The sequence below is a fragment of the Gouania willdenowi genome, chromosome 24 (genome assembly GCF_900634775.1).
Source record: "Gouania willdenowi chromosome 24, fGouWil2.1, whole genome shotgun sequence".
Lineage (NCBI taxonomy): Eukaryota > Metazoa > Chordata > Actinopteri > Blenniiformes > Gobiesocidae > Gouania > Gouania willdenowi.
The window spans coordinates 3,747,914-3,764,701 of record NC_041066.1 but is presented as its reverse complement, the minus strand read 5'-3'; the positions used below and the strand labels follow the sequence as shown (position 1 = coordinate 3,764,701).

At 36.6% G+C, this 16,788-nt stretch overlaps 1 protein-coding gene across 5 annotated transcripts in view; it reads right to left on the bottom strand.

Moving 5' to 3' along the window:
* LOC114457963 (uncharacterized) overlaps window positions 1-10,059 on the bottom strand; it is a 51,768-nt gene extending 41,709 nt beyond the window's left edge. For 4 of the 5 annotated variants that reach the window (XM_028440148.1, XM_028440152.1, XM_028440149.1 and 1 more), the window contains exons 1-6: window positions 9,863-10,059; window positions 9,602-9,688; window positions 5,700-5,823; window positions 5,520-5,622; window positions 1,083-1,196; window positions 894-1,010 (exon numbers count right to left, since the gene is read on the bottom strand). In XM_028440148.1, the coding sequence (XP_028295949.1) occupies window positions 894-1,010; window positions 1,083-1,196; window positions 5,520-5,622; window positions 5,700-5,823; window positions 9,602-9,688; window positions 9,863-9,881 (564 nt within the window). In that variant the 5' untranslated portion in view covers window positions 9,882-10,059. Of the gene's footprint in view, window positions 1-893; window positions 1,011-1,082; window positions 1,197-5,519; window positions 5,623-5,699; window positions 5,824-9,601; window positions 9,689-9,862 lie in introns of those variants that run through there. The other variant, XM_028440150.1, reaches the window with a different exon arrangement.
* Window positions 10,060-16,788: the final 6,729 nt, after the last annotated feature.

Here is a 16,788-nt window from a genome sequence, read left to right as displayed (position 1 = left end):
AGTTTTCATTAGTCACTCATTTTGCCGTTTTTGTCACCAAAAAGACTGTATTAAAATGCATTTCGTGACGTTAGCTTGCCGCTAGCGTTAGCTCGGTGCTTGTGTTAGCTCACTTGTTAAGGTTCTGCAGGTTCATCATCTTCATCTCGCTCTGCCGGGTCTGACTCTGGCTCGAACATGTATGGCTGGATGGACAAGTATTCCGTTTTTGACATTTTGTAAATAACGTGTGAATAAACATTTTCTGCGCCACTAGACAATCGTATCTCTTCTATCAAACTATAAAAATGGCGGAGTTGAACCGAGTGTCACCTCTGCAACCTGGAGAGGGGCGGGGTATGAAGTGTCTCATTTGCATTTAAAGAGGCCGCACCAAAACGAGTTGCTCTCAGAAGCACATCAGAAAAGGAGTAGAAAAGGGGTCTGTGGAGCTATAATAATGAGGAATTCAGACCCAAGCATTGCAGTTCCTCTTTATATAGACCACAACTGTATGATTTATATGTAAAAAGGAAGGATTTAAATGCATGATATGTCTCCTTTAACTTCTGCCAAGTTACTGTTCTACAATACTATGATGTATCATCTTTGTATTAATTTGAAGCCAAATTATTATATTATAAGAGATAGTTTGTAAATACACAGTAGTGTTGCTTGTGACAGCTCATGGGAATGGTAGAGGCTTTGTTTGAAGTTGAACAGCTGGTTGGGTTGGGTTTTTCCCCACACATCATTGTAGAAACTACATTCCTATGTAGCGCTGAAGACATGACTAAAGAAAAGCAACAAACTTTTGGTGAATTCAAAGACCTAGTCAAAATAAATGAAAAAAGGTTTAATAACCAGAAGGCGCAAACTTTAGGAGCTTTGTACAAAAAAAGAATCTACATTACCTTGATAAAGACAACCCAGCTCTGGTGACAATACATGAGGTATCCTCCCAGGGAAGAAGGCAGCTGACTTCTATCAATGTAGTTTGAAAGCTCCGGGATTTCTTTCAAAAGGACTTTCTGGTAGAAATGAGCAATAATTATATCCCCTTAATGAAGCAGCTCATGCTGAGCACAGTTTAGGTCATTTACCTTGAAAGAGGTGGTGTAAGCCTTTGCTGGTGAAAACACTTTGTGTATAAGCTTCACAGCATCCTTCTTCATGGGTTGAACTATATACACACTGTGGACGGTCCTTTTATGCAGCTGAGGAACAGAATAGACTCAAGTTTGATGATCTTACAGGACATTACCGCTTGATGTTATGCAGTATACAGCAGTCATGTAGTCATACAGTCAAATACTATACACAGCAAAATAACAGAGCAACAGCAATCATCTCCATCTAATACAAGTTCTCTATAGTCTAAAGGAGGGTTTGAGTAATGTTCTTAGCTTCCTTTAGCTCCAACCAATGAGATCAATGTTACATTAATAAAAGCCAGTACAAAGAATTTGCTATAATCATCATGATCAGGCTAAAAGTCTCTTTTCAAATTAAGCCTCATTTATTCTCATTTAGACCGGAAGCTAGACAGAAATCCCACAGCTTAGGAAAGATCAGAGCACAAAGAGAGGATAACCAAATTCATTACTGTGCCATCAATGGCAGCAGATTGCAGTTGCAAACCAAAAGCATGTGTTAATGAAGGCAAACTTCAGGGAAGCACAAACCACTCAATTGGATCTTGTCATGGATCTGAGATTATGCAAACCCAGCATCCTAAATATAAATGCTCTTTTAATGTAATGTCAGAGGCTTTTCTGTTAAATAACAGAACATGAGACTTACCCTACAAATAACCTCCCTACCCCCTGTGCACACACACATCTCTGGAATTCCACTAAAGACTACCACAAACATGACGCATTAGTGTTGTGATTCTCAGTACAACTCTCCGGATCAAAGCAACTGTTCCCTCCCTCCAGAAAAAAGCTCTACTTGTCGAGAGAGCAACCATAGGTTTGGCCTGTTGTATTGTAGGCACTGAAACCATTAGTTGTGCTCATGTATAAATCATACACAGGTTGAACCATTGGTTTAGCACTAAAACTCACTAATACCTATATCGTTTTCAAGCTAACTTAAGTCAGTTGGATGTGGCCTTTTTCCTCTGGTTTGGGTTATAGCTTTCAGTGACTTCAACATAGATGGGAATTTTCTCACAGACAAATGTAATATCTTCTGGACCTCATCCCCAAATTAGATATTTCTTTACGTGTAGCAAAAGTCCAGAATGTCCAGCTTAACAGGCGAGGACTGCAGTTGAATCTTTCCTTGCTCAGCAATAAACAGGAGGATTCTCTCTCTCTCTCTCTCTCTCTCTCACGACATTAAAAATTAATTTTCTTTCGAAGATTCCTCATTACCTGCCCTGAAATCAACCTGGGAACAGGACATTAGGAGATTGTATTAATGAGTCCCTGCAGGATTTCGCAGACATTTTTTGTGATTGATGCGGGCTGCAATGCCTGATTTCGCGGGCCATTTTTCCAAAAGTTGCGATAAAAAGTTGCAATTTTTTCCGCCTTAAAACATATTTTACACACAATTAAGTTCATTTTTCCTACCAATTATAAATACATATTGACCAGACATGTTCGAGAAAAAATATACACTTTTTTACACTGAGCATACCCTGAATGCAAAAGGTGCAACAGTTTTTAAACAAAAGTGCAAGTCAGTAAACAATAATGAACTTATGGAATCTTAAAGTGCATAACAAGAACCTGTCATGAAGACATTTCTTTAGGCATAAAAAAATAAAAAATACAAAGCATTAACAAACATACTGTATGTAATGATATTGTGTGCTTCCTGTTTGTTCTCTGGCTTGCATTCTCTTGACGTGCTTTGCATAAGCAAAATGCTTGTCCATAGACGACTTCCACTTGTGCTCGATGATAACATGGCATTTTGAACAAAAGTTTACCTCCACTCTTATGAAACAACGTTAGGTACTGTTTTGTTCTGTCCTTGGCCGATATTTTTGCTGGTAGATGCGAGGTGTTTCTATTGCACATGACTCCATTGAATGCTTTCTCCCGGCACTGGTTGAAAACAGGATGTGACGTAGGCATTTTCTTCTTCATGGGTTCCTTGTAAGCTGCGCAAAGCATAAACATAAGATATGTAGACGCACTGCTTTAGTGGGCGGCAGCAGTTGATGCGCCGTCTACGTATATATGTTTTTGGTGCAAAGCCCATAGTACATCCTCCGCTACTTCCTTAGCAACTACAAGTGCTAAAATGTCAAAAATAACGATAAGTGGCCGCATATTTATATGTTTTTTTGCAGCGAAGATGCAGGAAAGCTGCGGCCTTTTGGAAAAATTGCAATGCCACACTGATTTTGCGTTAATAGTTGCGATCGCAACACCGCAAAATCCTGGAGGGACTGATTAATGATAGAATATAGAAAAATATTCTACTTGCATGATTGTGTGCTAAACGCAACCCGATTCAATTTAAAGTAGTTCAAGTTAAGACTTATTGTACATTTTGGGAAAAGGAAAAGTTATCTATAGAAAGAATCTTTGACTGCTCAGCAAAGTTATCTGGACGGTAATTTATTTTTAAGTTTAAATTAACTTTCTTGTCAACTAATCAGTTGTTTGTGGACAAAGAAGAGAAATCCCAATCTTTACTGGGATATTTATACTGGGAAGAACTCCATATTTACTTGAATACTGTGAAAAAAAATTAATGGTAAAAAAATTAAAATTAAAAAATGCAAGGACTATTTTGGTTTTCGAATGGTTTAGCAAACCCTAACGATGTGGAATGATGTTGAACCGTGTAGATGTATATTTGGTCTTGTGGTAATTCAATAAAATCTCTGACACCCTATAAAGACCGTGCACTCACTCCTTCCCTTAGTAGGGCTTCCTTTGTGTTGCCGTTGCCAGCCCTTCTGAGACATCCAGTGACTATTTCAGCTGTTACTGCCAGGATTGTACGGAAGCCCGAAAGAGTCAAATAAATAAATAAAAACAACATTTTGAAATAAATACAATTTTGATAAATAACAGACAAATATATAATATGGCCATTAAATTGTTAAATGAGGTAATGTTATTATGAAATATGTTTAATTATTTTTAAATATCTATTTCCACAATGGCCTTTTATTTCATGTCATTTTGTGTTTTTTTTGTTTAAAAAAAGACCATTGTGGAAATGGATATTTAAGAATAATAAAACATATTTCATAATAATATTACCTTGTATAACAATTCAATGACCATATTATATATTGGTCTGTTATTTAAAAAAATTGTATTTGTTTCAAAATGTTGTTTTTATTTATTTAATTATGACTCTTTTGGGCTTCCATAGGATCGGGGTCAGTTACAATTACAATCACAGTGATTAGCAATTTCTCCAATTACAATTATTTTTCATCCTCAGAAAGTCAATTACATTCTCAATGACAATTAATCACAATTACTGAACTTGAAATAAATAACCTGATAAAAAAAAAAATAAATAAATAAAAAATTTACCTTACTCTTGAGTTAGCATCTCTTATAATGGGTCGTAAATCGGCTGTAAAATACACTAAAAACAAATATCTATCATCTCATTTCTTTCCTATCTATTGGTTACCTCGTTAGGCATCCTAATCAATGAAAATATAGGTTTTAATAATTTTGATGTAGGTGTCTGAACCTTTTTTGTGTCCGTATGCCCCTCAATTTATTTATTTTAATGGTAAAACGTGTGAAAGTTTAATATGAAACATATTCTAAAAATATGTGTAGAACAGTGAACAGTTTTGAGTTAAATTATAATTAATCTTTATAGAATTTACATGCCAATTACAATTACAAAGTCAATTCTCTAAACTCAACTACAATTTAATTACTACGACAACATATTTTTAAAATTACAATTACACCATAATTGTGACTACAATTATAATTGACCCCAACCTTGGTTGCTGCTAAATTGAGGTACCGCCTTTCGATTGTTACCCGTACAATTAATTGTTCATATAAACCAATCTTAATCTAAGGAAGTATGGCTATGTTTAAGTGATTCGAATGATGTATTACTTAAAAATGCAAGTAATCCTGTGCCTGTGATTATTAGTCATAATGATTTCTAAAAACACAGAAAGAAGAAAGACAATCGAGAGTGTTAAATTCTGCATCCTGGATGAGACACGAAACTTACCCAAGAAATAACCAAAACAATTACTTAACATCAGACTGATGTTATTGTAAATACTTACCTTGTTAGAAATTAGGAAATCTTAAGGGGATGCTAAAGGCACGGCCACATGCATTCAATAATATATGTACTGCGCATACAAACAAAAAAAAAAATCTTTACACATTTGTAATAGCGCCCACATTTTAGAGTTGATGTTTTAATTTTCCATCAGCTTTGAGTTTAAAGGCTCTGAAATAACCATAAGCAACAGAAAGTAAGTAAAATCATCATTACGGTGAAAAGTGTAAGTTAGATGCTGGTGTGTAAGAACAAAATATTTTGAAGAGGTGAAAAAAGACAGCCATCAGTACCTCGAGAAGAAGCAGCGTTTCAGCAATAAACCTGATAGTAGGAGGCGAAGCCTGTCGCAGATCTGCCACAACCGACACCAAACCCTGCTTCTCCTGCTTCTTTCTGTTCACGAGAGGAGGAATCAAACCATTACTACATTGTATACACCCACTAATGGCACAATTTAAATGTATACATACATGTGCAGCCAGTGGAAGTAACTTATAAAATCCACCACTTCTGCTTTGCTGAGCTGTGTCGAGAGTTTAGTTTGTCCGTCCACTGGAAACACGACCAATGGGTAGCCATGTTGATCGTAGGCCCCTGTGCAGACACAGCAAGCTCAAATTAACAGCCTAAACATAGTCAGATATCACAAGCTCGGTTTGTCCAAGTCAATCTTAAATTGTGTGACGCGCAGTGTTGCACTAGTTACTGAAAAATCGTAACTAGTTACCGTTACTAGTTACTTCATTCACAAAGTAACTCAGTTAATATTTTGATTACTTACACCAAAAAGTAATGCGTTACTGGAAAAAGTTACTTTTGAGTTACTTAGAATTAAAAAATGCATTTTTTTGGGGTCATTTGTGTCCGTACAGCTTCATATCAGTGCTGTAACAGAAAATAGTCCACTGTTAATCAACACTGTGGTGAAGGACAAGTGGTTAAGGAAGCTGGCTTGTAATCAGGGTCAGTGGTTTGAATCCCTCCTATCCAAACTGCTCCTGCATTAACATTGCTTTGGATAAAAGTCTCTGATAAATTAAATGTTATTGTATCCAACCCTAACGTTTCTAATCATTTGCATTCACAGTACTAAACTTTGCTCAGTATTAATCTTTACAAACACCAATTGACTGAAACACTACGTATTTTTTCAATGCCAGTTGCTACCTGAGACGAGTAAATACTGAAAATGTCACAAGGAATTATAGTTGCACAATACCCACGGTGCTAAATTGTAACGGTTCTTACTATACTGGAAATTCTACACTACGGTACTACCGTGGATTACGATACTACCGGTGCCAGTTTCTGCTACATAGCGGCTGCTTCTACTCTCCTCCAGGCTTCTCACCACACAGTCTAAGCTCACTTGAAAACAATCCAACCAAACTCCACAGCTGCTGAATGATTGGCTGTATGTCTGATAATGGTGACATACGGAGATATGATAGGCTGTTTCCGCCCGTCTGTTAGCTTAATGGCTGTTCGTGTGTTTCTACACCAGCAAGAATTACCTCCATGAAGACAGCTCCGCTTCGACAGAAACCTCAAAACAAACAACAAGCTAAAGTTCTGTCTCGCCTGGATGCGTGCACGGCTTACAGTCACAACACATGGCAGAAGCACCAGGCCCGAACGCAGAGTCTGCTGTGGCGGCGCCATCGTCAGTGGCATCACTAGTTATGCTCAAAAAAAAAAAAACAAACTCCAAAAGTCCCATTTGGAACTATTTTGTCTTTAAACGACCCAGAGAGGGTAAAGCAATAGGAGATCCACTGTGTTGGCGCTGCCACCAAGCTATAGGAGCCAAAGGAGAGAACACTTTTTTCCCCCGCACGGACTCAGAGCGATCTTTTTTTAATTTTTATATATTTTTTTTTATTTAGAATGTGCTAACAATATTTACAAATTATATACATACAAAGGAGGGATCACATCCAATCTCAAAGTGACGTCACCCAGAAAATGCATACAATTATTGTTTTCTCAGGGAATCACTTCCTGTTTATTCTATTTTATCCTCTATGTTTTATTATGATGGAGAAGAAGCATTATTGTCAAATAGTTTTTGTTTTTTTAAAGAGTGGATTTGTTATACTAAATTGATTATTAATATTAGTTAAACAAATTGATGTGCAAAGGAAACTGAATAATTATTTTTTAAATTTCAACCATATAAATTCAATCTTTTTTTTATTGCTTATATGCTTTTGTTCATGCACTGTTATCATGCACCAAACAATACAGTAAGTGATTCATAAGTATTTCTAACTTGTAAAAATACATTGCAGTTCATAAAAATAATAAATGAAAATAAAAGTCTTCAGTATCGCGATAATACTCGGAACCGTGATACTTTGTCTGGTATAGTATTGTGGTTACTCATTTTGATATTATGATTTGATATGATTTGACAGTTTTATTTAGTCATTAAAATGTTCCCTTAAAGCTACAAGTTCAAAAACCAGCAACAATGTACAACAAAAACACGAAAAACCTAAAAATAATAAACGAAAGCAATCTGAATTAACATTTGGAATACATTTTGACAGACTCTGCTTTACAAAAACTGCTATAAAACAACTAGGGATGTCCCGATGCAACACCGATATAGCAGCCTTGCATATTGGCCGAAACCTATATTGATCCGATATCAGCATGAATCATACACACTTTGTTCTTTAATAAAAAAAATAACAATTACTTAATTTGTAGTGTGGAATATTAGAAAAGGCTTGATCAAGTGATGTTACTCAAACAGAACAATAGTCAGCAAGTCGGTATGAGAAAAACTGACCCATTTATAACCAAATCGTTACATTAATTTTAACCTCCAACATAATATTTAGTATTCTACAATGGAATTAAATAAACAAAAAATGAATTGGGAAAAAATTAAATAAATCAGAAATTTGAATCTGGTATACGTCATCAGGCTGATATCGGATCGATAAAGGATCGGGACACACCTAAAAACAGCCATAAATGATGTGCATATAAAGCACAAAACCACTGCTCAAAAATTAAAACAGCAATTTTTCAACCTTAGCACAGTAATGTAAAATAAGCTATGCATATTACAAGCACACATTCTGCTGTTGAAAATGCTTATAGACATAAATATGGAAAAACAAATTCACAGCATTTTTTTCAGCTACACAATGCGAAACGTATCGGGCTAAGGAGCTGTTGAAAGCAGTGACTCCACAGCAGCGATAGGCTGCATATTTACAACATACCATGCAATAGCTTTGTTGATATGTCCCTGGATAACAGTCTGGTTAAAATCTACCCGCCATTTTGGTGCACAGACTTCCCTCACATCCAGTGTGTCCACCAACGCAGCGTTAGCGTAGAGCTTCACTGATGCATGTATCTTTTGGAGACAGATTGGTAAAATAATGCACGGATTTCCACTGTGAGAAGCTGGTCCTGGTCTCGCATTGACTAGCCATGATTCGCACACATGATGTAAACATTAACACGCCAACAATGCTTCTTCTTGTTTTACTGTGGTTGGCACAGCATCCACAAAAATCCACTGTAAACAGGAAGTATACTCGAGATAGTAATGTAACGGTAACAGTGTTTTTCCTTAAAAAAAATATTGTGTTGGAGGACTAGTTACTGTCAAAAGTAACGTTGGGGTCGTAACACTGGTGATGGGTTCTGTATTCTATTCAGGAACTCTGGAGCCTATAGCAGCTTACAAAGCACAAGTCTGCACTCAAAACTTATAATATGTTAATTATGTCTGTCTTAACAATTGAACTACGATTTCTTTGAGACAAGCCTTTCTTCTGTTTTTGTTGCCAAGTTTCCAGGAAGAATCTCATTGAACAGGAATAAAGCTGTCAACAGGATGATCAGGCTGCTTGAAATTAGGCACTCACTGTTGTAAGCAAATCTTTCTACCAAAATAAAGCTTGGTCCTTCCCTTTTTGACTGAATTCTCAATGCAAACTCACAGCCTGTAAAAATAAAAAACAAAACAGCCTCGCCAAATTGCACTTTGTTGAGAAAAATGAGCCCAGCCCAAATCGTTTTCCATGGATAACGTTTACCTTCAGAGAGGACAAGGTTGGGTTCTACCAAAAATGACTGACAGCATAAATAAGACCCATTAAGCTCAGCTTGAATCAAATGATCAGATACTTTCAGGAATTCTGATCACAAGTTTATTTTGACTGTGATCAAACTGTTTGAAGAAACACGTGTGAACTGAAGATTGTTCACAGACATTGGTTTGAACACATCATTTAAGATCATTCTGCAGAGCTGATTGTTTTCCCTGCAGTCTGCCATGTGACTGGCACAGGGCTCGGTCTGCTCCATCACTGGAAAAGCTCACACTGTAATCGGTGCATCTTACCGGGAAACAACACGGCTCCGGAGCTCAGCACGTGATCGGTGGGCAGCGGCGGAGAAGGGACGGCCTCGTGCACCGGCTCCTGGACGTCTGCAAGGTTGGAAGGAAATGATTATTGTTATTGAAAATACAGCGAAAGTAGCTACTTCAGCACATTCCTCAATTTTAAACAAAGGTAAGCAGTGTAGAATTTAAACAGAGCCCAGCAGCACATTGGCGGATGCAGGCAGCAGCAGCTGCACGGACACCCGCACTGAGCTTTACCTGTTGCATGGCGCCTCATCTCTCACTCTACTCGAAGCTTTTCCTAACTTTTTCTATCCGTGGAGTTAAAGCGTGTGTTCACTCTATCCACAGTGTCGAGCCGACACCGAGCAGTTTCACAGCCGTACTGCGTTACAGGAGCAGGTGTTCCTCGGCTGCTCTCCGGCTCCATCCGCCATGTTCTGCCGCCTCTCTGACCAAAGCTACCCGTGGAGGGAACGCAGGCGGTTCTTTATACAAGAGGGCGGGGCGTCCCGGTACTCCCTTTGTGTCATCTTCTCCTGTTTTTGAAAAGGTTTCATCCGGATGAAATTTATCCGGATTTGGCAATCCTTTTTTTGTTTTTTGCTATCCATGATAACATAATCTTTGTTTGATGAAGGGTGCTTCAAACATTTGGAGACCCTGACTTATGGAATCCCAAAAGAGTTGTAATTCAATAAATAAAAACAACATTTTGAAATACCATTTTGCTTCAGTGACGTGAAGAGCGGAGAATAATATGAATAACATGTGTCTGAGGAGACGTGTCAGCAGCATAGGATGGCTGCATAGAGAGCCCTCCTGTTACACTGGATATTAAGATAGTAAATGCCGCTTGATATTGCATCATTTATATTGATTTTTAATGTAATATTGTCACCAGAGTCATTCAACGTCCTAAAATACACTATAGCGGGACGCGAACCCGCGACCTACCACTTCCACGCGCAGAATCACATCTCACTGCGCCATCATATCGTCAAAGAGTAATGATCTATCTATCTTAACTATATAACAATATAAAACAATAATCGCGCCTTAAAAGTGGATTTATTTAAATTGTCATCTTCTACTTTATATTATCCACAGGTTTGTATTCAGTGAACTTTACTACAGACGTCAGTAGATGTTTTAACGCAGATCAACATCTCAGTGACTTTCACTTAATGCTCTGTATCCACAATTGGCGACAGGTAGTGGGTCGTCTTCTAATCGAGAGGTTGGGGGTTCGATCCCAGTACCTGACTATGTGTCGAAGTGTCCTTGGGCAAGACACTGAACCCTAAGTTGCTCCCAGTGGTCGACTAGCGCCTTGCATGGCAGTCCTGTCCCACTGGTGTGTGAATGTGAGAGTGATTGGGTGAATGAGCTGATATGTAAAGCGCTTTGAGACTGCTTCAGTGTGGTGATAAAGCGCTATATAAAATCAAGTCCATTTACCATTTCAATGTTAGAAAGAAAACTAGTGTTTGCACACAAAAAAACAAAACGTAAAGCAACACAACATTAGTAATGACGTGAACACGTCTGTGGTGTGTGATGTGACTAATGTGTTTCAGAGAAAAGTGTTAAGGTTCATTTAAAGGGTTCAGAAACGGTGTTCTTGTGGGCGGAGCCAGGTAGAAACCCAGGGTTTCTTTGATAAAACCTGCCAGCAACCAGGTTTAGTTCACTGACAATGTTGCCATGGTAACATACTCAGAGAAGAACATACCTCACGTTTAGGAATGAGATACTCAGAGTTTCCCTCGTTTGAGCCCAAACATACTCAGAGTTTGAACATAACCCGCTTTATGGAATACCCCTCTGCTCCACTGACACACACATACGCGCGCATCGGCCACGCGCAAGCACCCGCTCCCTCACTCAAAATGAATACATTCAAGCTAGACACATCTCACTGCACTTTCTTGCTTTATTTTTTATTATAATTAATACTTTTATTTATAATCCCTCCCATTTCTACCACTGTGTCGGTCAAAGAACGGCCATGACCGATGTCCAGGAAAACGAATCGATCCTAAAGGATCAAGCCGAGGTCCAACCCACTAGCTTTGATTGACAGACCGAAGTCATTCTGCTGAAAAACGACATTATTAAATAAAAAGGCCATTATGAAATAGAAAAGACCATTGTGGAAATAGATATTAAGGAATATTAAAACTTATTTCATAATAATTTTACCTTATTTAACAATTTAATGGCCATATTATATATTTGTCTGTTATTTATCAAAATGGTATTTATTTCAAAATGTTGTTTTTATGTATTTAACTATGACTCTTTTGGGCTTCCATAGTAATAAAGGCTTTTTCTATTTTTGCAAATGATGAGTACATGCACTGTATCTTTTTATGACATTTAAGCTGCAGTTTTTGGCTGAAATTGTACTTTTTTTTGCTCCAAAGTTTCATGTTATGTACAATTTTCTTTTGAATATTGAAATTTTCTTCATTCCTCTGCTTGATGGAATGTTTACAAATTTTAAATGAAATATGCAAGTGTATCTTTATTTGTGGCATTAAAAATATAACAATTGGGCATTAAAACCTTAAATCTTACTAGCTGCTACCAGTAAAAACTCTATGTAATTATTTGTACAAAGAGATAAACTGTGAACCACTTCTTTATCGATATTTGTTCAGTATGATCACCATTTAATCCAATAAAGAAACTGAACAGAATATTTCATTTATATTTTACTCTTGAATTCGATCTAAGATTTGTCACAATATTAAATTTTCACACTTGAACTGCATAACAAATATATTCTAATCATAAAACTAAATGTAATCATGTTTGGAGAGATGTGCTTGTAAAGTAGTGAAGCAGACACCTGGGCAGAATGTTATAGAAGATTTGGAGCATCTTTTTTTAAATTGTTCTGTGGTTCGTATATTTTGAGAGGAAGTAAGGAGCTAGCTGAGGCTAAAGGGAATAAACTTAATCCCACTAATGGTTGATTGTATTAAATTTGGTAACTTTTCTAAAGATAAAAATATAGACTTTGCTGTTAATAATCTAATATTGACAGCTAAATTCTTCATACATAAATGTCAGGTTTTTTAAAAAACATCCTAGTTTCTTATTTTGGAAAAAAATACTTTATTCTGCTTGTGAAATCTCTGAAAATATTGAAAAATTAGTCTGCACTGAAACTCTGTACACTGTTAGAGCAATTTATGTTAATGTAATTTAACTTGTCCTGACCCTGGTATGCTTTTGTTGATATGTTATTGGTGTTACTATTGATACTATTTGATTTTACTTTATTTTATTATTATTAGTACTTTTTATTTTCTCTTATTTTATTCTCTACCCTTTTTCATAATGTATGTTCAACCTCTGAAGACGGCATGCTTAAGTTGTTTACAAATATGTGCCTATGTTTGTTTGTGTATAATGTTAATAAAAAAAAAATTAAAAAAAAAACCTGGGCAGAATGTCGCAGATATGACACAGCAGCGCAAGTCAATGATGTAAACCGCATTGTCCCAATTCTGTAATTTTGCACACTTTTAACCTGCACACTCGAACCCTTCGTGCACTTCTAACAAGTGCACACTTCGTAGAGGGGCATAGGGTGCAGTGTGAGTATTGGGACCGGGCCTAACATTTGAAGCCACACGCACTCGTGCGTCGCGCAGCAGCAGCTGTGATCACTCAGCTGCTGCTGCGCGATTGATTAAAACTCTGACAGACGCAGACTTCTGTCCATCTTGGTCACAGTAATTCAACTATTTTCATACTATGTCCAACGTAAAGTCACAGTTTGATCCACTACAGAGTGAAACAAGCTGTCATATGCGGATGAGGATGGATTAGAAACTGTTCCCACACATATTCAAATGAGGCTCAACTGAGGTCACTTTAGACAATTTTTTTAAAACTGCGTATTATGGAAGCCAATAGTTGTGTTTCACTGGAAACATCCCTCTGTATTAAAGCAGGACACTCTGTGGCCGGGTTATTTCTTCAAATCTCCAACGCATCTAACTCGGTCACGCTTTATTACAGCATTGATGATGATGATGATCAAGGAGAAAGATTTTAACTGTGACTCAGACAGAAGAATGTGGCCGATCCTCAGTCACACTGCAATATTCTGATCATATCAACCTGTTACATTGTTCAATGAAGGCGCTTCAAATTAAAAGTGAACTTTATCATTTTCACGGATTTCAATGACATTTACAAGCTTTGGCAAAACTCCATGTTCCGTGATTTCTAGACGGACCAAAAAATATAGTTATACAAAAAGTACACAAAACGACAACAGAATGCACAAAAATATGCAAAAAGGCTTCAAAAACACACTAAATGACTCCAAAAAACATATATTGCAGAAAAATACACCAGACAACAAAAATATGAAAATGACTCAAAATACACAACACTAAATATTTATACAAAAAATACACAAAATGACAACAGAAATGCACAGAACTACACTAAAAAACAATAATTATCCAAAAGATGCACAAAAACACAACGGAAAGATACAAAAATACACATGACTCCAAAAAACATACATTACAGAAAAATACATCAAACGAAAAAATATAAAAATGAGTAAAAAAAAAAAAAAAAACACCAAACACATTTGTCATGCGCATGTCCTATAGAATTAAACCTGAGAAATCGCACACGCTTTGCAAATGCAAATATACCTTTTTATAACACTACAGAGTACAGAGTATGTACAGCTCTTTGTACATCCAAACCTTCAAACACCTACTCATTTGGCCATAATTAACAACTCTACTTAATCTCCCACTATACAAATACATACATAATTCTGACAAGCACTGTACTAGTTTGTTATAATGCTGAAAATCATCTCTAAATGCAATATCCTGTTGGTTGATGCAATATGATTTTGTCACAGAAAACTGTTTTCTGGACATACCAATTCTCAGTGGATTTTATTATCCTTTGAACAAAACCCAAAAAGAAACATGACATTTCCCTGTCATAAGCTTCTAAATCTACCTAGGTAGAACCCGCTGGTCGATACTCCTGATTCGTCTTTCAGGTCACTAAACCCTCAAGCTTTTCTTTTGAGTTTATACACAGGACTGGTCTTACAGCATGTTTTAGTGAAATGTCACTGCCAGCCTTTGTTTATCTTAATCAAGCAGAGTAGTAGTGTAAAAGTTGTACATAGTGTCAAAAGCAAATTACCCTTTAAATGCTTCAGTCAACACACATTAAGAAGAATAACATGTAGGTATTTACTTATTCTAGTTATTAAAATCAACAGGGTGACACTTTTTCCTTGCTAGACTCGTGAACTTTTTTTTAATTCTTGCGATTCTTGCTTTGAGTTGCTACAATTTCCCACTACTTTAAGATTCCAGGAGAATAGAGAAGCATGAAAAATATTTAATCTGTGTGACATTTTTCACAATGTGAATAAGTTGTAAAATTACAAGTTTAAATGATTAATGAGGAACTGGTTTTTGGTTGTTTGGTAATCAAGACACTGACAAATGAACAAAAACCAACTCATGTATTTCATCAACCGTTCATCATCCACCAGCCAATTTAATATATTTGGTACAATAGATGATTGAAGATATTGCTTCTAAAAAACAGGAGAGTTTACTCACAAACAAATGTCAAAGGTTGAAATTGCTGCTCGCAACATGGCCTTTTGTTTTTGACTCATTCACCAACACATTGGGTTTGTTATTTGAACTTTGGAAAAGTTTTGTCGGTTGCAGTGTGGGATTGGGAATCCTGTAGAGCAGTGGTTCCCAAACTTTTCACATTCCCGTACCCCTTCAGACATCAAACCTGAAGCCATGTACCCCTTACTCCTGCACACCTAAAAACAAAATAAAGTAATGTGATATACAGTGTAGCCCTAGAGCACAAATCTGGTCTTTAGACCATCAAACTCAACCTGCAGGAGAAAGTTAAAAATATACAAAAAACAAATTATTGTCCAGATTACCAAATAATTAAGTTGTAGATAAATCAGCTAGGATATCCCATATCCATAGACACAAATTCAATGTATATTCCACAATAATTCAAAGTCAAATTTCCTACAATTATTTAACATAATTTCCACAAATTAAATAAAAATTTGTCTCAAAATTAATGAAATTTGAAAGAGAAAATCCTGCAGGGACTGTCACCTATTGTTTGGATATTGTTGGCACCTGGCACATACTTTATATATGATTTATACATTGTGTAAAGTACAAACTTTGGTACATTAATCAATATATATGTTTTTAATTTCTATTCACGTACCCCCATGACAGGGGTACCCGTACCCCATTTTGGGAACCTTGGCTGTAGAGTATTTGGAGTTCCTTTTCTGGTAATTAAAAAGTGTTTTTACTTCAGTCTTACTGTGTTTTCTTGCGTTTCTTCGAAAGACAAGCAAGACAGTTATTTGCTTTGCACCATTTTTGATATACCTGTCAAGTATCCCGTTTTGGCCGGGAAACTCCCGTATTTTACCCCTTTTTCCCGCCATCTTCTCGTATTAGTATTTTCCCGTAAATATCCCGTATTTTAATGTAATAATAATTAAAATATGCCTTACTAAACTGAACGCCGTCACTAGTCTCGCGAGAACTGCCATCTGAAATGGCTTGGCTTGGTGGCAGCTCTCGCGAGATTAGTGCTGACAGCGGCACTAAACCCGGAAACAACTCAGAAAAGAGATGGATAGACGAAGAGGTACAAAAATAAATAAATACTTTGGAAAATGTGACAGAGAGTTTATCTTCCTAAAGAGCAGCAGGATGGGACACAGTTACACGTTCTGTTAGATTAATAACTGAGATTTTAACGTCTACCACAGTGGAAGGAACCACGTAAGTCAGCATGAAAAATCAGCCAATCACAAGCGCCACAAATATACACTGCTTTAAAAAAGTGTTAAAGGATGTAACAAATGTGTCTAATAAGTCATTAGTGAATACCAGAGAACCACATGAGTGAGCATGAGAAATTATAAGAAAATATGTAATAAAATTAAAATGTAAATGTCTAACTTAAAGACAAGCAATGTGAAATTAACAGTACATATGCAAAGTGTTGACTTGTATATAAACTGTAAGTATATTAAATAAACACATGTGCTTCATATACATATTTATGTTTTAATTTAGGCTGTTCTATAATTTAGGAATTAGGCTGGG